This window comes from Salvelinus fontinalis, chromosome 21 (genome assembly GCF_029448725.1).
Source record: "Salvelinus fontinalis isolate EN_2023a chromosome 21, ASM2944872v1, whole genome shotgun sequence".
Lineage (NCBI taxonomy): Eukaryota > Metazoa > Chordata > Actinopteri > Salmoniformes > Salmonidae > Salvelinus > Salvelinus fontinalis.
Window position 1 is genome coordinate 28,786,914 of NC_074685.1, and position 21,205 is coordinate 28,808,118.

Genomic DNA, 21,205 nt, shown 5'->3' on the forward strand with positions numbered 1-21,205 from the left:
GGGTAAACCTTAAACGGGTGAAATTAAAAAGTTTTATGAATATGTAGTCCACACAAATGCCAGGAAGTTTCACTCATTAGTTGAGAAAAAAAGAGAAACCAGTATTGAAGTGTCATGCTTTATTGCGGTCTGTCTTAATCATGATATTTTACAGATTACTGTGCTCTGCCTAAAGTGCTACAGTACAACGCCACAGTGTCTTTAATGGTAGGGTGTCATGGCACAAGATACATACTGTACAGGACATGCATATGCTATATACACAAGGAAGATACACAAAAAAAAAAATCATTGGATTTGTTAACACTGGGCATGATTTTATCTCAGTTGAAGTGGACAGTTCTATACATGACCTAAACTAACCCAAATTTACCTTTCATTTAACAAATTAAAAATTATTCACCAGGGTCCACCTGGTCTCAATTCAGAGAACACATTGGATAGAAATAAAGGATGGCAGAGAATTCTAGTCAATAGAATGCCCAGACCATCCTCATATTTTAGAGTATCTATAGTATTAACCATCCATAATTGTCTAACGAATGACAAGTGCAAAGTAATGTTAGACCAACTAAACTCTACAAAAAAAGTATCAACTGTGCATTACCATCAGTGGAACATTACAGCACCGCTAAGAGTTTACATCTGGAGAGGTTTAGTCGCATCAAAACTCTGGCATTTTAAAATGGCCCTTTGTTGTCGGTTTACAGCAGCAGCCCCACGATCAAAAAGAGCAACAATGAACCACATTGTTCTTCTTTACAATAGAGACACACTCTAAGATAAAGGCAGACAAACAAAAGACATCTTATTACACAGACAAGTTCAGCTTCCCTTTTTATATTTCAGCTTTTTAACCAGCCGTTTGACGCACTTGATCGGTTGCCCTTCATTAATTCATAGCTAATATATAGAGTTAACCGTTTGACCTATTAAGGTTATTTCATCAACATATCACAGTGTAAAACTGTGAGGTCTCAACCTTCATTTTAGGGAAATACCATTAGTAGATGCATACAGCCTGCCGGTCCATAAGGCTGAGTCTATATGCATATGCCTTAGCTCCATTTTCGTTAACGGGGTAGTGTACCTAATAAACTTTGAGTGTCAGTATAATATTAATTTTATATATCTGTATCCATGAGTTTCTAGTGGATAGATCAAGAGAAAATAGCCTAGTTAATGAAAAAAAAGCATATTTAATATTAAACACTAATGTTGTTCACTAAATTGATGGTTAACATTTAGGATAATCCTTGACAGCGTTGTCATAATTTTTTATTTTAAAGTGATCTTATTTGATTATTTATTTTACATGTGATAAGGCCACACAGAAGGCCAGAGATTAGACACCTATGATAATCTGATGTACCCAAATGGGCCACTAGATGTTTTGTAGTAGATTAAATAAAATCCTTGAAAATTACCAAATTCTGGTAGTTTACTGGTAACTTTTAAAATGTTCAGTAATATACCCTCCGTTTGCAACCATGATCATGATACAGTAGTGTTCATCTTTGAGTAACAATACCTCAGAAAATGCATCTCATCAACATATCCATTAATGCTGGGAAACAAATTACAAAATGACTATGAATAGATAAAAATTGTATATATCCACACACACACACACAACTATTAGAATAATGTTCACAAAATTGAGACGCTTACAAGTTGTACATTTCTGAATCATCCCTTTGTCGTCAAGAGTTAGTAGTAAGTCCTCCAAACTGGCATACAGTAACTCTACCTTGGTTGAAGGTCTGGGTAAAATATTCCATGTATCACTCCTTCTATGACAACATTTGAAAATGTATCTATGAGGAGAAAAAGGTCAAACTGATTTGTTCTATACAATATTATGGTTCCCCTTCAAATGATTAGCTATTGTATTTACATAATTAAATATTACACAAAGAGATCTCACTTTAATATTGTAACGATATTGATTGTCTATTGATGGGCAGTGTGAAGATGTGTAAAGATATGTTACCGTGGGTGGATGGGAGCAGGTAGGGGTCTCGCTGGTAGATCATGGTTGGCTGATGGGTCAGTTTACTACAGAGAGACCAGGAAGTAGAAGGATAAGGGGGTTAAGGATCACAAGCCTGATAAAGCCAGACCTCTGACAAAATTATGCCGAATAGTTAGCTATTTTGACATTATACTTCGGAATTAACCTACATCACAAACTACTATAAACTCAAACTATACAAAGGTAAAATCCACCCAAAACCACTAATTCCTTTAATTTACAGTGTTAAATAACACTAATATGTGAGAAGAATATTTTTTGAGAACAAATGTTTCATTTTGGCGTTATAACAAGGTTGGTAGAAGCATGGGGGAAAAAATTAAAATTAAAAATTAAAATCGCTGTGGAAATCCGTTACAGCTCAAGTCGATTACAAAATCCACAATGCAATGCTCTCTATGGGCTAGCTAGCTAGAAAAAGTAGCTACACACAATATTACCAAAGACAATATCAGCATGTAACGGAGCTAGTTAGCTGTAAAATCGCCTAAACAAACTGCACTACCAATTTAGGAGTATACAATCTCACCATGTTCAAACTGCATTCCTATCACCTTCCTATAATATCTTTATAATATCTCTGGCAACTGCACCATACAATGCACCCTGGACTAAAGAAGCAGACAAATAGGAAAAATGTGCTAGACCCTCCATTAAATTACAAATATCTCGAGGTAGGAATATCACTAAAATATGGTCAACGGCTCATTTGAGAGAAGACATCTTCCCGAGTTATGACATCGGCCAGTATTGAAATTTGACAATGTATGATATAGGTTTTCGCAATCTAAAAGTCGCATTCCTATTAAGCTTCCAGTGTAGTGAGAGCAACTATTACGGTGCTACGTAATACCGGACGGATTTCTGCCTGTTGAACGCCAATAACACAGATACACATAAAAACATTAAATGACACAGGGAATTGATAGGAACAAATACAATATAACATTCAAAATGGATTAACCTTTCAAAATCACTTAACAAACCTTGACTCTTCAGATTCCATTTCAAATGACCTTTAATGAAAGAAAAACATACAAGACTCAGAATCAGTTTGGGGATTTTTACATAAAGGCATGAACTCTATTCTTGCGGAGAGGAGAGATGTTCTATATAGGGCACACTGTATAAAAACTCACCCACAACTTTCTGTTTTTGGCAGCGAGGGAAAGTGGCGGATATTGAGGAAATCCAGGAATATCTTTGGGAGAACTTCATTCTCCATAATTATAGTCTGTTAAATAATGAACACAAGAAACAAAAGCAAATGGAAGAAAAATATTTATTGTACCATTTTAATGAGCTGTATTAATACAAAATATGGGTTAGAGGAAATAGTCCGTGTAAACCTGTAGGTGTTTTCCATTACCTGTAGGTAGAGTTCCAGACCATGTCTTCTCTGCTCCAGAACTTTGGGAACCCAGTTCCGTACATGCTTAGAGGGGATCTCAGGCAGCTTTATGCTCTTCTTCAGCTGAAAGAAGCACATTTCAAATTGAACATGGTTACAGGGCATGGATTAGGGTAGAGGAAAAATTCAAAGCCTAGCTCAAGCCTAATTCCAGCTATTATGATTTTCATATCCTTCACCCATAGACTAAGGCAATTCCACTAATTATCACCCCACTAACCTAGTCCAGCGGTATAACATTATTGACAATGATGGCTCAGTATATGTTCTGAAAGTATTGTGGGCTCTGTTCTTGCACCAGGAATATACACAAAAGTATGTGGACCCCACTTCAAATGAATGGATTTGGCAATTTTAGCCACACCCGTTGCTGACAGGTGTATAAAATTGAGCACAAAGCCATGCAATCTCCATAGACAAACATTGGCAGTAAAATGGCCTTACTGAAGAGTTCAGTGACTTTCAAAGTTGCATAGTCATAGGATGCCACCTTTCCAACAAGTCAGTTAGTCAAATTTCTGCCCTGCTAGAGCTGCACCCAGTCAACTCTACAACAAGTGTAGACTTTACCGTGAAATGCTTACTTACAAGCCCTTAACCAACAGTGCAGTTCAAGAAGAAAATATTTACCAAGTAGACAAAAATAAAAAGTAATAATAAAAAGTAACACAATAAGAATAACAATAACGAGGCAACATACAGGGGGCACCGGTACCGAGTCAGTGATACAGGCTAGTTGAGGTAATCTGTACATGCAGGTGGGAGCGAAGTGACTATGCATAGGTAACAAACAACCAGCGAATAGCAGCAGTGTACAAAGGGGGGGGGGGTCAATGTAAATTGTCAATTTTATGAATTGTTCAGCAGTCTTATGGCTTGGGGGTAGACGCTGTTGAGGAGCCTTTTGGTCCTAGACTTGGCGCTCCGGTACAGCTTGCCGTGCGGTAGCAGAAAAAACAGTCTAAAAATTGTCAGAGACTCCAGTCACACAAGTTAATGGGCTTTCCTCTGACACCGCCTATTATATAGGTCCTGGATGCTCTCGATGGTGCAGCTGTGGAACCTTTTGAGGATCTGGGGGCCCATGCCAAATCTTTTCAGTCTCCTGAGGGGGAAAAGGTTTTGTCGTGCCCCCTTCACGACTGTCTTGGTGTGTTTGGACCTTGATAGTTTGTTGGTGATGTGGACACCAAGGAACTTGAAACTCTCAACCCGCTCCAGTACAGCTCCGTCGATGTTAATGGGTGCCTGTTCGGCCCTCCTTTTCCTGTAGTCCACGATCAGCTCCTTTGTCTTGCTCACATTGAGGGAGAGGTTGTTGTCCTGGCACCACACTGCGAGTTCTCTGACCTCCTCCCTATAGGCCATCTCATCGTTGTCAGTGATCAGGCCTACCACTGTTGTGTCGTCATCAAACTTAATGATGGTGTTGGAGTCGTGTTTGGCCACGCAGTCGTGGGTGAACAGGGAATACAGGAGGGAACAAAGTACACACCCCTGAGGGGCCCCGGTGTTGAGGATCAGTGTGGCAGACGTGTTGTTGCCTACTATTACCGCCTGGGAGCAGCCCGTCAGGAAGTCCAGGATCCAGTTGCAGAGGGAGGTGTTTAGTCCCAGAGTCCTTAGCTTAGTGATGAGCTTTGTGGGCACTATGGTGTTGAACGCTGAGCTGTAGTCAATGAACAGCATTCTCACATTGGTGTTCCTTTTGTCCAGGTGAGAAAGGGCAGTGTGGAGTGTGATTGAGATTGCGTCATCTGTGGATCTGTTGGGGCGGTATGCGAATTGGAGTGGGTCTAGGGCACAGGTGTCAAACTCATTCCACGGGGGGCCGAGTGTCTGCGGGTTTTCGCTCCTCCCTTATACTTGATTGATGAATTAACATCACTAATTAGTTAGGAACTCCCCACACCTGGTTGTTTAGGGCTCTATTGAAAGGAAAAACCAAAAACCTGCAGACACTAGGCCCTCCGTGGAATGAGTTTGACACCCCTGGTCTAGGGTGTCCGGGAGGATGCTGTTGATGTGAGCCATGACCATCCTTTCAAATTACTTCATGGCTACCGACATGAGTGCCACAGGGCGGTAATCATTTACGCAGGTTACCGTCGCTTCCTTGGGCACAGGGACTGCTTGAAACATGTAGGTATTACAGACTCGGTCAGGCAGAGGTTGAAAATGTCAGTGAAGACACTTGACAGTTGGTCCGCGCATGCTTTGAGTACACGTCCTGGTAATCTGTCTGGCCCAGCAGCTTTGTGAATATTGACCTGTTTAAAGGTTTTGTTCACATCGGCTACCGAGAGCTTTATCAGTCATCCAGAACAGCTGGTGCTTTCGTGCATGCTTCAGTGTTGCTTGCCTCGAAGAGAGCATAACAGGCATTTCTCTCGTCTGGTAGGCTCGCGTCACTGGGCAGCTCACGTCTGGATTTCCCTTTGTAGTCTGTAATAGTTTTCAAGCCCTGCCACATCCGACGAGCGTCAGAGCCGGTGTAGAAGGAATCAATCTTAATTTTGTATTGACGCTTTGCTTGTTTGATGGTTCGTCTGAGGGCATAGCGGGATTTCTTATAAGCTTCTGGATTAGTCTCCCGCTCCTTTAAAAACGGCAGCTCTAGCCTTTCGCTTGATGCGGATGTTGCCTGTAATCCCCATGGCTTCTGGTTGGGATATGTACGTACAGTCACTGTGGGGACGTGGTCGTTGATGCACTTATTGATGAAGCCGATGACTGAGGTGGTGTATTCCTCAATGCCATTGGATGAATCCCGGAACATATTCCAGTCTGTGCTAGCAAAACAGTCCTGTAGTGTAGCATCTGCGTCATCTGACCACTTCCATATTTAGCGAGTCACTGGTACGTCCTGCTTTAGTTTTTGCTTGTAAGCAGGAATCAGGAGGATAGAATTATGGCCATATTTGCCAAATGGAGGGCAGGGGAGAGCCTTGTATGCATCTCTGTGTGTGGAGTAAAGGTGATCTAGATTTCTTTCCCCCCTGGTTGCACATGTGACATGCTGGTAAAAATTTGGTAAAACTGCATTAAAGTTCCCGGCCACCAGGAGCGCCGCTTCTGGGTGAGCATTTTCTTCTTTGCTTATGGCCTTATAGAGTTGGTTGAGAGCGGTCTTAGTGCCAGCTTCGTTTTGTGGTGATAAATAGACGGCTACGAATAATACAGATGAGAACTCTCTTGGTAGATAATGTGGTCTACAGCTTATCATAAGGTACTCTACCTCAGGCGAGCAGTACCTCGAGACTTCTTTAATATTAGACATCGTGCACCAGCTGTTATTGACAAAAAGACACACACCCCCACCCCTCGTCTTACCAGAGGTAGCGTCTCTGTTCTGCCGGTGCATGGGAAATCCTGCTAGCGCTATATTGTTCGTATCTCGGTGAAACATAAGATGTTACAGTTTTTAAATGTCCTGTTGGTAGGACAATCTTAATTGTAGGTCATCAATTTTATTTTCCAATGATTGCACGTTAGCGAGAAGAATGGAAGGCAGTGGGAGTTTACTCGTTCGCCTCCGGATTCTCAGAAGGATGCCCGATCTGCGTTCTCTTTTCCCGGCGTCTTTTCTTCACGCAAAAGGCATGGTTCCAGTGAAAGCAGGACATCCTTCTCGTCAGACTCGTTAAAGGAAAAAGTTTCTTCCAGTCCGCGGTGAGTAATCACTTTCTGATGTCCAGCAGTTATTTTCGGTCATAAGAGACGGTAGCAGCAGTATTGTGTACACAATAAGTAAAAAAATAAGTTACGCAAAAAATATTACAAATAGCACAATTGGTTGGTAGAATGTAAAACGTCAGCCATGTCCTTCGGGGCCATCTTAGAATGGCGTGTTGTTATTGTGAAGTGGAAACATCTAGGAGCAACAACGGCGAAGTGATAGGCCACACAAGCTCACAGAACGGGACCGCCGAGTGCTGAAGTGCGTAGAAATCATCTGTCCTCAGTAGCAACACTACCGAGTTCCAAACTGCCTCTGGAAGCAACATCAGCACAAGAACTGTTCATCGGGAGCTTCATGAAATGGGTTTCCATGGCCGAGCAGCCATGCGCAATGCCAAGCGTCGGCTGGAGTGTTGTAAAGCTCGCCACCATTGCAGTGGAAAAGCGTTCTCTGGACTGATGAATCATGCTTCACCATCTGGGTTTGACGGATGCCAGGAGAATGGTACCTGCCCCTAGTGCCAACTGTAAAGTTTGGTGGAGGAGGATTAATGATCTGGGGCTGTTTTTCATGGTTTGGGCTAGGCCCTTAGTTCCAGTGAAGGGAAATCTTAACGCTACAGCATACAATGACATTCTAGACGATTCTGTGCTTCCAACATTGTGGCAACAGTTTGGGGAAATCCCTTTCAGCATGACAATGCCCCTGTGCACAAAGCGAGGTCCATACAGAAATGGTTTGTCAAGATCGGTGTTGAAGAACTTGACTTGCCTGCACAGAGCCCTGACCTCAACCCCATCGAACACCTTTGGGATAAATTGGAACGCCGACTGCGCCCAACATCAGTGCCCAACCTCACTAATGCTCTTCTGGCTGAATGGAAGCAAGTCCCCGCAGCAATGTTCCAGCATCTAGTGGAGAGCCTTCCCAGAGGAGTGGAGGCTGTTATAGCAGCAAAGGGGAGACCAAGTCCCTATTAATCCCCCATGATTTTGTAATGAGATGTTCAACAAGCTGGTGTCCACATACTTTTGGTCATGTAGTGCAAGTCAGTGGTACACAAACTCACTATTTTATGTAGATTATGGAATTCACTGTAGCGTTTCTCCACTGTATGCTGTCTACCATTCATTAGCACCTCAATTTTAAAGACCTGGTGATGAAAAAAAACAATCATGGTTAGGAAATGTGAACGTATAGAGAGATATGCCTTGAATCAATTCACAATCGACAGTCATGGCCATTTAAAACAACATTTTTCAACAAAATACATGAATTACACCAAACTGCTCTTTAGTGACTTTGCTATCAAGGAAAACAACCGGGCGGTCAGGGAACGTGTGAAACATCAATCAACTGCTTTAACACGTTCCCTGACCTCCCGGTTGTTTTCCTTGATAGCAAAGTCATTAAGAGCAGTGTTATCGTCAAAAACGTTTTTACTGTCTGTAAAATTGGTGAAATGGAAAGGATCGCGGGTCTTTTCTACTCTCACTCGGTCTAGTCACGTCAAATAAACGTTAGTTGACAGCATTGGTTGACAGTTTGGCTTGAGAGTCGCTAACAATACTCAAAGTTAATAAATATGCTATTGGTTTGTTTTCAACCATTTGTTGCAAATTTGCAATGTTAGCTATGATTGTTGTTTTGCGGAGGCTTAATGATGAATACATTCAAGATCTTACCGTGTACCCTTTCTCCATCGGATTGTCCTCTGAGCGGAACGATGGAATGGAAATCCTGACGTTATGCATTTTGGCAAAACAAACCCGAACCTAAATGCATAAAATCCTGAGTTATATATTAACTTGCAGACACATAGGGAGGCTTTGGTAGCTAGCCACGGCTAGCGTTGGAATGGATTCTTCTTCTTGTTTCTGTAGAGTATGGAAGTGGCAAAAATGTCACACTACTCTCATCTACTGGGGTGGAAAGTTATTACAAGGCGAGACTACTCAAAAATCAATCAACTGCGCGAAAACCTGCTTAAAAATCAATATTTTTGAAAAACAAAATCACAATGAATGTCACAATTATTTATTCAAGTAGATTTCCTGGAATACATCAAAACGTTGCAGCTATATCTTCTTTCATTGCATACATATCAAACAAAACAGGATAAAAGAGACCGTTTTAGAGCACGGACGCAGTATGTACTTGCTTATATCTAATAATTTTCAAACCCTCTGGGTCATACAAATAATCTAAAGTGACCTTGAATTTAAGTTATAAACATACAGTTGAAGTCGGAGGTTTACATACACTTAGGTTGGAGTCATTAAAACTCATTTTTCAACCATTCCACACATTTCTTGTCAACAAACTATAGTTTTGGCAAGTCGGTTAGGACATCTACTGAGTGCATGACACAAGTCGTTTTTCCAACAATTGTTTACAGACAGATTATTTCATTTATAATTCACTGTATCACAATTCCAGTGGGTCAGAAGTTTACATACACTAAGTTGACTGCCTTTAAACAGCTTGGAAAATTCAGAAAATGATGTCATGGCTTTAGAAGCTTCTGATAGGCTAATTTACATCATTTGAGTCAATTGGAGGTGTACCTGTGGATGTATTTCAAGGCCTACCTTCAAACTCAGTGCCTCTTTGCTTGACATCATGGGAAAATCAAAAGAAATCAGCCAAGACCTCAGAAAAAAAAATGGTATACCTCCACAAGTTTGGTTCATCCTTGGGATTTCCAAACACCTGAAGGTACCACGTTCATCTGTACAAACAGTAGTATGCAAGTATAAACACCATGGGACCACGCAGCCATCATACCGCTCAGGGAGGAGATGCGATCTGTCTCCTAGAGATGAACGTACTTTGGTGCGAAAAGTGCAAATCAATCCCAGAACAACAGCAAAGGACCTTGTGAAGATGCTTGAGGAAACAGGTACAAAAGTATCTATATCCACAGTAAAACAAGTCCTATATCGACATAACCTGAAAGGCCGCTCAGCAAGGAAGAAACCACTGCTCCAAAACCGCCATAAAAAGCCAGGCTACGGTTTGCAACTGTACATGGGGACAAAGATTATACTTTTTGGAGAAATGTCCTCTGGTCTGATAAATCTAAAATATAACTGTTTGGCCATAATGACCATCGAGGAGAAGGGGGCAGGCTTGCATGCCGAAGAACACCATCCCAAACGTGAAGCATGGGGGTGGCAGCATCATGTTGTGGGGGTGCTTTGCTGTGAGAGGGACTGGTGCACTTCACAAAATAGATGGCATCATGAGGGAGGAGAATTATGTGGATATATTGAAGCAACATCTCAAGACATCAGTCAGGAAGTTGAAGCTTGGTTGCAAATGGGTCTTCCAAATGGACAATGACCCCAAGCATACTTCCAAAGTTGTGGCAAAGTCAAGGTATTGGAGTGGCCATCACAAAGCCCTGACCTCAATCCTAAAGAAAATTGTGGGCAGAACTGAAAAAGCGTGTGCGAGCAAGGGGGCATACAAACCTGACTCTGTTACACCAGCTCTGTCAGGAGGAATGGGCCAAAATTCACCCAACTTATTGTGGTAAGCTTGTGGAAGGCTACCCGAAGTGTTTGACCCAGTTAAACAATTTAAAGGCAATGCTACTAAATACTAATTGAGTGTATGTAAACTTCTGACCCACTGGGAATGTGATTAAAGAAATAAAAGCTGAAACAAATCATTCTCTCTACTATTATACTGACATTTCATATTCTTAAAATAAAGTGGTGATCCTAACTGACCTAAAACAGGGAATTGTTACTAGGATTAAATGTCAGGAATTGCGAAAAACTGAGTTTAAATGTACTTGGCTAAGATGTATGTAAACTTCCGACTTCAACTGTTCAAGCTACTAATAGCAAGCACATGTAAATAATAATATTAACAATAACAGGGTGAAAGGGATGAGATGTTTGATGATATTATTTGACATAAAACACATAAAATGATGAGGGAAATGGCATGGTTGAAAAATCAGCATCTTACTATGCGGTACATTCTGTGCTCTTAATGAAGATGGATTCCATACAATGTGGTGCTGAATATTGTGTAATTGATATGTAAAAACAAGCAATTTCTCGCTCTCACTGAGCTTTGAACGTCTGAAATTCCATTTATTTGATTTACACCATTTAAAACCTGTCTAAACTATTGTAATGTAGTATACATTCAATTTGAAACCTATACACTCAATTAATAGTTTATTGCACTTATAGAATGGCTTTAGAAAAACATGTTTAACTTAGGCATAACATGAACCTCTGAGTTTTGGTTTACGTTCACCTGAAAAACGAAGGCCAACTTGACAAGAGTGTGACCATTCTTACACATTTTCAGTTAGCCATGTGTGCCCACATTTTGTTCAAGACGTTTTCTTGTCTGTCATGGAGTTTTTACAGAAATGCTTCTCAGTGGTTTGGAGAATGACTTCCCCCTCTTAATATCTGAGAAGAAAAGAAGAAAGCATTTCGTAACACACAGCATAATATATCTTGTAATGTGAGTTATGATTAATCACGTGTTGAAGCATCATGGGCCCGTTTCCCAGACCTACGCCTACTCCTGACTCCTGCACTAAAAAACATGCACAATAGTTTGTAGAATGAGATGAGGAGTTTCAAGACTCACTGTGAGACGTGACATCCTGACACATAGGCGTAGTTGCCAGTATAGCGAACCTCACAGCGCACAATGTTGTTGCTGTAGTCAGACTCTGGAACCTGATAGCTGGGGTTCACACTGATCTAAAACACAGAAAGAAAGGGGTGAGAGTACAAATATTTCATATTTCATAAAGACAATGAAAATGTGGTCTAAAACAGTTGCAACAGGGGACGGATAAAGATTGATTCCGAACACAGTCAAGGCATTTCAAATCAGCATTTTTGCTTCTCAGAGCTGGTGTTTGAATACCTTGAGACACGTTGTTCAGCACCAAAGTGCCAATAATGTCAATAATGTCATCTGTTTTTGTGACAAACCTTCAGGACGTAGTTCCCAGGTTTCACATCTGTAATATCGATCCACTGGCAGTCGATGTCTGCGTTATAGGTATCATAACATCCTGGACTCAGGCCCTATGATTAGACAACAGTAAGCAGCCCTCTCATGCCATTACAGACAGAGTATTCAACTGTAAGTAAGCATCTCTGCTGGATATCATAGCCTGGTACTGAACAGCCATACAAGCTACAGAAAAATAGTAAAAGTTGGATATCCCTTTGATTTCGATTGGTCAACATGACATAAAGCAACACGTGTTGTGTCGGTAACCTGGGTGTGTGAGGTGCAGGCAAAGCGTCTGTAGTAGCCGTAGTCACAGGAGCTGTCCTCCAGGCAGAAGCTGGCCTTGTGTCCCTCAGCCACACTCCTCCCACCGGAATCCAGCAGGTCATAGTGGCTGAACTCATCCATGCTGTGGTAATGCCTGGAGAGAAGCAGGACAATGGAGTTTGATCAGTGTTTAAATAACTGATTCAATCACTTTGTCATCACTTTGGCTGGCATTCAATCAAACATGTAGGTAGAAAAGTGAGAAAAAAATGTTGTTCCAATGCAGAGAAATACATCAAATCAAATCAAAGTTTATTTGTCACGTGCGTCGAATACAACAGGTGTAGACCTTACAGTGAAATGCTTACTTAAAGGATCCTAACAATAGTGCAAAAAAGGTATTAGGTGAACAATAGGTAAGTAAAGAAAAGAAAACAACAGTAAAAAGACAGTGAAAAATAACAGTAGCGAGGCTATATACAGACACCGGTTAGTTAGGCTGATTGAGATAGTATGTACATGTAGATATGGTTAAAGTGACTATGCATATATGATGAACAGAGAGTAGCAGTAGCGTTAAAGAGGGGTTGGCGGGTGGTGGGTGCGGGACACAATGCAGATGGCCCGGTAAGCCAATGTGCAGGAGCACTAGTTGGTCGGGCCAATTGAGGTAGTATGTACATGTAGATATGGTTAAAGTGACTATACATATATGATAAACAGAGAGTAGCAGCAGCGTAAAAGAGGGGTTGGGGGGGGCACACAATGCAAATAGTCCAGGTAGCCATTTGATTCCCTGTTCAGGATTCTTATGGCTTGGGGGTAAAAACTGTTGAGAAGCCTTTTTGTCCTAGACTTGGCACAGTACCACTTGCCATGCGGTAGTAAAAACAACAGTCTATGATGGGGGCGTGGGTTTTTGACAATTTTTAGGGCCTTCCGCTGACACCGCCTGGTGTAGAGGTCCTGAATGGCAGGCAGCTTAGCCCCAGTGATGTACTGGGCCGTAAGTACTACACTCTGTAGTGGCTTGCGGTCGGAGGCCGAGCAAATGCCGTACCAGACAGTGATGCAACCAGTCAGGATGATGCTCTCGATGTTGCAGCTGTAGGACCTTTTGAGGATCTCAGGACCCATGCCAAATATTTTTAGTTTCCTGAGGGGGAAAAGGCTTTGTCGTGCCCGCTTCATGACTGTCTTGGTGTGTTTGGACCATTCTAGTTTGTTGGTGATGTGGACACCAAGGAACTTGAAACTCTCAACCTGCTCCACTACAGCCCCGTCGATAAGAATGGGGGTGTGCTTGGTCCTCCTTTTCCTGTAGTCCATGATCATCTCCTTAGTCTTGGTTACGTTGAGGGATAGATTGTTATTCTGGCACCACCAACAACCTGTCTCGTTGTTGTCGGTGATCAGGCCTACCACTGTTGTGTCGTCTGCAAACTTAATGATGGTGTTGGAGTCATGCCTGGCCATGCAGTCGTGGGTGAACAGGGAGTACAGGAGGGGACTGAGCACGCACCCCTGGGGGGCTCCAGTGTTGAGGATCAGTGTGGCAGATGTGTTGCTACCTACCCTCACCCCCTGGGGGCGGCCCGTCAGGAAGTTCAGGATCCAGTTGCATTGGGAGGTGTTTAGTCCTAGGATCCTTAGCTTAGTGATGAGCTTTGAGGCTACTATGGTGTTGAACACTGAACTCTAGTCAATGAATAGCATTCTCACATAAGTGTTCCTTTTGTCCAGGAGGGAAGGGCAGTGTAGAGTGCAATAGAGATAGCATCATCTGTGGATCTGTTTGGGCGGTATGCAAATTGGAGTGGGTCTAGGGTTTCTGGGATAATGGTGTTGATGTGAGCCATTACCAGCCTTTCAAAGCACTTCATGGCTACGGACGTGAGTGCTATGGGTCTGTAGTCATTTAGGCAGGTTGCCTTTGTGCTCTTGGGCACAGAGACTATGGTGGTCTGCTTGAAACATGTTGGTATTACAGACTCAATCAGGGACATGTTGAAAATGTCAGTGAAGACACCTGCCAGTTGGTCAGCACATGCCCTTAGCACACGTCCTGGTAATCCGTCTGGCCCCGCAGCCTTGTGAATGTTGACCTGTTTAAAGGTCTTACTCACGACGGCTACGGAGAGCGTGATCACACAGTTGTCTGGAACAGCTGATCCTCTCATGCATGCCTCAGTGTTGCTTGCCTAGCATAGAAGTGATTTACCTCATCTGGTAGGCTCGTGTCACTGGGCAGCTCACGGCTGTGCTTCCCTTTGTAGTCAGTAATAGTTTTCAAGCCCTGCCACATAAGATGAGCATCGGAGCCGGTGTAGTATGATTCAATCTTAGCCCTGTATTGACGCTTTGCCTGTTTGATGGTTCGTCGCAGGGCATAGTAGGATTTCTTGTAAGCTTCCGGGTTAGAGTCCCGCACCTTGAAAGTGGCAGCTCTACCCTTTAGCTCAGTGCGAATGTTGACTGTAATCCATGGCTTCTGGTTGGGGTATGTACAGTCACAGTGTACAGTCACTGTGGGGACGACATCCTCGATGCACTTATTGATAAAGCCAGTGACTGATGTGGTGTACTCCTCAATGCCATCGGAAGAATCTCGGAACATGTTCCAGTCTGTGATAGCAAAACAGTCCTGTAGTTTAGCATCTGCTTCATCTGACCACTTTTTTAGAAACCGAGTCACTGGTGCTTCCTGCTTTACTTTTTGCTTGTAAGCAGGAATCAGGAAGATAGAGTTGTGGTCGGATTTACCAAATGGAGGGCGAGGGAGAGCTTGGTACGCGTCTCTGTGTGTGGAGTACAGGTGATCTAGAATTTTTTTCCCTCTGGTTGCACATTTAACATGTTGATAGAAAGTTGGTAGAACTGATTTAAGTTTCCCTGCATTAACGTCTCCGGCCACTAGGAGCGCCGCCTCTGGGTGAGTGGTTTCCTGTTTGCTTATTTCCTTATACAGCTGACTGAGTGCGGTCTTAGTGCATTTTATACGGTTTCAGGTACAGGTCCAGTCAATGAGGCTGAGACCTACAAATCAGTTGTACAAAAACAAGCTGCAAGATGTAGGTCAATATGTACCCCATACTTGATGTTGGTACAGTATGTGACTTACTTCAGAGTATAGCTATGAGCTGAGGTAATGTGAAATGCAGACTTCTCTGGAATCAAGATTCTTTTGAATGTATTCATTATGACAAGGTTAGAGACTTTTCCCTCTGAAGGTTCTGGCTACACATCCAGCATCACATTCCTCATATGCAGCAGAAGTTATGGGTTGGAGTCAAATATTTTGAAGTGGAAATTGGAGTCAAAAACATTGACATAGACTTTTGCATTGCTACATATTGCCAGACAAATCTGTCTGATGAGACCAGTATGTTGATGATAAAAATATGGACATTAATCCACTCTGTGTGTGAGAGAGAAGAAATAAGAAAGAGTGAAAGAAAACAGAGTGTTGGTGTAACTGGCAGACAGAGACGGAGATGGAGAAACACACATTTCCAGAGCGAGGTGGAAAGGCATATAGACAAACAGACATTGAGAGAGACTCACTGGTGACAACTGTGCCATTCCCAGGAGTAGCGCGGTCTGCTTGGCAGGAAGTCAGCCGTCCCTTGGTTCTTCACACGTTGTGGGAACCTCAGCAGCATCCGGGTGTCATAGTCTCTGGCGCTGTAAGCCGAACTGCCCCCCCAAAGCAACATCAACAATACACTTGAATACAGAACTGAATACAGATCTGAATACACTTTGGACACAGAATGGGATCGAGTGCATTTATAAGCCATATACACTCTACCTCCTTTTTAAGAAAGTGTATGATCTTACATTTCTGGGAAAGGTTTGGAAGAGGGGGGAGTGGTTCCTTTCAAAAAGGATATGGCTGTTTGGGTTAGTTTTGATAATGAGTTTACAGTCTGGCTAGTGATGATTTTTCCACGTAAACTGCAGAGCGTTTAAATGATTTGTTGAATTCTACCACTCCACCCAACTGGTGGCAGGATTCTTTTTATCCACAGAATGCATCCCACTGGGCACACCATGTCATTTCAACATGGACATTTGGGTAATATTTCATTGAGATGTTGATCAATGAGATTTCAACCTTTATTCACCCACTCAAAAATACAAATAGAAGTTAGTTGAATTCCCAATGTGTTATCACAATGCTTTCAACCATCTAAAAGCACAACCAAATTCCAATAGAAAAACAACGTTTGATTTTTGGTTTAGTTGTCATTTAAATGTGCTATCACTGCACTTTCAACCATTTAAAAGCACAACAAAGTAAAATGGTAATACAATGTCAGTTATTACAACAACTTAAAGGGACAGTTCACCCAAATTACAAAATGACACATTGGTTTCCTATCCCTGTAAGCAGTCCAAGGACAAGCTATTACAGCAATTAATGCTTTCGTTTATTTTCCCTGGCTGTGTTATATCGGTCCCATGACTTGAATGGGATTTGTGCAACAAATGCTAAAATGTTAGCATGTGGAAAGAGTGCCAGGGAAACTAAACCAAAGCATGAATTACTTTCATCATGATTGCTGTCTTACAGTGGTCACCAAGTCAAGATCAGTTTCTGAGTCAAAATGCAAGCTTAGATATAACGCTAAGATTTTTATTTTACATAACTTAAAAAACGTAAGCCTATGAAACATGAACCTATTAAAAACAGTAAAACAGTTCTCTAGCAATGAGGTTTGTGCAGTACGCTATAGGCCCAATATATTATCACTGCATATTGGCTTTGCTTGAAATGCCCTGCCAATGCGTTGTAGTTCGCACAATTTAAAAAAATTACATTTCAAATTTGAGGAAGGCTATATGATCACATTGGTAATAGATCAGTTGTTGTATTACTTGTGAGGCACAGCTGTGTGACCGTACATTTTAATATTTACTGGGCTGATGATGCCTGTATTTGATGGTCAGTCTCAGCGGAGGGAGAGAGTAGGAGACTGGAGTCTGCCCCTCAACGTCCCTCCGCTCTCCCTTTCCTTTGCTGACACTGACCAAAAAGTGTGTCTTCCAGCTGATGGCGAAACTCGAGTCCCACCGCATTATTCCTGCCTCATGCACAAATTCATGGTGTTACTCCTATGAACAAAGAAAGTGAAATATTCATCTAATAATAACGCAAATCTATCTATACACTTTCCTACTCATTACAGCTGCAGTGTTGGTTGTAGTGCGAGTGGAAGTAGGAAGAACCCGCATTTTGATAGCCTATAAAAGTGTTGGATAAAAAGTGTTGACAGTGCTGAGTAAGAACTTAAACTCACTCATTAAACAGCAGCTATTTTCTGTGTTCGTTGACAGTCTCTCTCTAGTCATGGTTTTAAAAGATTTGAAATCTAACAGTGACAACTTTGCTGTAGCTTTCTTTAAGCCTGCTACTTTACTGCAGACATGGTAATCTGAGCCATCCGATTGGCCAGCGGTAGGCCTATAGTGCACTTGATTTGCTCTCCGGGCCTGCTGAGAAGGCAGAGTTTGTACCTTCAGACACATGAAATGGTTCAACATTGGATCACTTCACCTACCCGGCGCGCAGGGCAGCTGAATTGGGTGCATCTACCGCCAAGAGCGTGAGACAAATACAACAACAAAAACAGGAACCCAAGGCGTTATCTTTGTTGTTTTTTTACAGAAATATTTGGCAATCGACTAGGAATGTCTTGGATCGCGATCGACTGGTTGGTGACCACTGGCTTACAGGGTAAGGGAACCAATATGCAATTTTGTAATTTGGGTGAACTATCCCTTTAATGTGGTATCACTGTGCTTCATCTAATAGCACAACCAAATGACCTGTATAGCAGTTGAGATTAATTTAAAACTATATACTGTTACATTCGTTTGTAAGATAGCCTCAATTTAAGGCTATTTCCCGTATTACAAAAATATTATTGAATTGTGTCTTGTTGACAACACTACCAAATACCAACATTTAAAGGATATCTAATGCTTGGATAGTTTAATCTGAGTCACTGGCTTAATCCTATTCTTTATCTTTTATTTTTGGTTTACTTGGAGACTTGAATCCAACATATAATTTGTTAACTTGTCAAAAAGTTAATAGGCTATTTAATGTATTGCAGAAGTGATGTTGTGTTTAGTTGTCAACAAATTCCAGTATGTCTACAAATTAATAATTTATATGTTGGATTCACATCTCCATCTCAACCAAGAATCACAGTTAAAGAAAATGAATAAATCAAATCATACTTTATTTAAAGTACATTTAAAGTTTGATTTCATTTGAGTTAGTCCTATTCACTTAGATTTTTGGTTACAATGGAGATGTGAATCCAAGATACATAAATTATTAATTTGTAAACAAACTGGAATTGAAGCCAGAATAAATTAGAGGCAGATATGGAGCTATCCAAGCAGACAATACATCTCCTTCAAATGTTGATATTTAGTTGCATTGACAACCAAACACAATTCATTATGCAGTTTGTCTCCATCTCAACCAAAAATATAAGTTAAAGAATAGGACTAAATCTAATCTAATCAAACTTTAAATGCACTTTAAATAAAGTTTGATTTGATTTAGTACTATTCTCTAACTTTGATATTTGGTTGAGATGGAGACATGAAACCAACATATTAATGATTAACTTGAAGATTAAATTTGAAATCAACAAATGCTTGAAACCCTAGGCCTATATACACTGAACAAAAACATAAACACAACATGTAAAGTGTTGGTCCCATGTTTCATGAATTAAAATAAAACATCCCAGAAATTTTCCATATGCACAAAAAGCTTATTTATCTAATTCTTTTGCACAAATGTGTTGACATCTCTGTTAGTGAGCATTACTCCTTTGCCAAGATAATCCAGTTACCTGACAGGTGTGGCATATCAAGATATCAAGAAGCTGATTAAACAGCATGATCATAACACAGGGGCACCTTGTGCTGGGGACAATAAAAGGCCACTCTAAAATGTGCAGTTTTGTCAGAAAACACAATGCCACAGATGTCTCAAGTTTTGAGGGAGCGTACAATTGGCATGCTGACTGCAGGAATGTCCACCAGAGCTGTTGCCAATTTCTCTACCATAAGCTGCCTCCAACGTCGTTTTAGAGAATTTGGCAGTACGTCCAACCGGCCTCACAACCGCAGACCACGCAAGCCCAGTACAGCCCATTTATACTTAAGTATACTGACACTTAAATATATTTGAGCAATTACATTTCCTTTTGATACGTAAAAAAACTAATATTTTTACACTTTTACTTGAGTCATTTTCTATTAAGGTATCTTTACTTTTACTCAAGTATGACAATTGGGTAATTTTTCCAACTTTGAAATTACGTTGACTTTGATTCAACCAGTTAGCGCCCAGTGGGATGTGTATGCTGCTCTAGGGTAAACCAAAACCGCAAACACTCAAGTGTTACGACTCACACACATTCTGACTCACACCTTGAAGTTGTTGGACAATAACCTTCTCTTTAAATCCCATAGAGTTTGTTCCAATAATACCTTGACAAGCAATTCTCTTCGCTTGCACATCTGAGGTTGTACATAGGAACTCTCTGGACATATGCGGAGGCTTGAACGTAGTATGCGTCTGGCACAAGATCAGGCAGACCTAGAGGGGATATATTTGTTTTAATCACAAGTTATTGTAATATCAAGAAAAAACTATGACACAGACCGTATATTTTTTATCTTTTTACAGCTACATGTAGGCTACTGGACAAAATATTCTGGCACTGCAGCAAATGCATTCCAAATTCCAATCAGTCAAACATGCTGTCCAAAAGTCCACAGTCTTACCGTTCTGATGGTAACTTGTGCCATATCCAGGTCTCTCTCTGCGCCTGGGACTCTCGTACACGTCATAGTAATTGTAGTAAGGATTATCTGAATCTGAGGTCTTGTATGGGTTGTAAGGATCATCCCCTGCCATCACGTCTTCTCTTCTCGGCGATGGGGACAGTTTGTCCTGTGTCCCATTCGTCGTGCCATTTGCCTTGGTTTCTGCATGGCCACTTGGATGGACATCCTGATGCTGGCGCCCCTGTCCCCTCGGGGGCCTTGGAACTTGAGGTGGTAGCCAGCGCGGGCGCGCTCCTGCACTGGACACTGTGTGGGTAGACGAGGGAGACTGTCTTGAGGAGTCAGAAGGCTTGTTAGCTTCCCCATCTCTAATGATGGTGACAGGTCTCTCCTGCTCGTTATTGGCGCCTCTTTGCTTTGGTGGTCGATATTCTGAGCCGTGACTCAGAAGGCTAAAAACGTTACCATTGTGCGCCCATTGTATTGTCTGCCGTATACCTGGCACTTGGTTTTTTACTTGTCTTGTCTCCGGTGGATGCTGCTGAGATTGGACAGTTTGCAGTATCCAAATGAATAAACATACGTGCGCACACGCATAAAAAATGCCAAATTTACACGCGCCCATAATACAATTAATTCAACGAAATAGATTATGACTAATAATTACAAATATTTTAATTTCTGTGGTCTAGCATTTGTACTTTGAAACTAAAGTACATTAAAGTAAGTCTAATTTACACCAAATTAAATGCTGAAAAACCTGCACCAGTATTGCTATGTTCTCCACGCAACCTCACATCGTTCTGTTCGGAGGTTTGCAGATGCGCTAAGAGTGGGGAGGAGGAGTTGAACATTTGACGTTTCTAATTCGGTTTTTAGACAAGCCCGGTGCTCATGTAATAAATAGACGGAAAGGCTACTTGACACCGACCCTCCAAATGGCTCTGCTCCAGAGTTGGATAACAGAAAACCATGTGTAATGGTTTTT

General features: G+C 41.6%; 2 protein-coding genes across 2 annotated transcripts; both read right to left on the bottom strand.

The window, feature by feature from the left end:
- Positions 1-104: 104 nt before the first annotated feature.
- LOC129818564 (sorting nexin-24-like) lies at positions 105-9,026 on the bottom strand. The gene is made up of 7 exons (XM_055874599.1): positions 8,814-9,026; positions 8,198-8,281; positions 3,405-3,509; positions 3,175-3,269; positions 3,022-3,051; positions 1,994-2,058; positions 105-1,817 (listed from the first exon to the last, which is right to left on the bottom strand). The coding sequence occupies exons 1-7, from the start codon at positions 8,880-8,882 to the stop codon at positions 1,747-1,749; spliced, it is 519 nt and encodes a 172-aa protein (XP_055730574.1). The 5' UTR covers positions 8,883-9,026; the 3' UTR covers positions 105-1,746.
- A 147-nt stretch (positions 9,027-9,173) lies between these two features.
- LOC129818565 (protein-lysine 6-oxidase-like) lies at positions 9,174-21,035 on the bottom strand. The gene is made up of 7 exons (XM_055874600.1): positions 20,215-21,035; positions 19,918-20,026; positions 15,961-16,092; positions 12,397-12,550; positions 12,105-12,200; positions 11,752-11,867; positions 9,174-11,567 (listed from the first exon to the last, which is right to left on the bottom strand). Exons 1-7 carry the CDS (start codon positions 20,840-20,842, stop codon positions 11,561-11,563), a joined length of 1,242 nt encoding a protein of 413 aa, XP_055730575.1. The 5' UTR covers positions 20,843-21,035; the 3' UTR covers positions 9,174-11,560.
- Between the last annotated feature and the right edge of the window lie 170 nt (positions 21,036-21,205).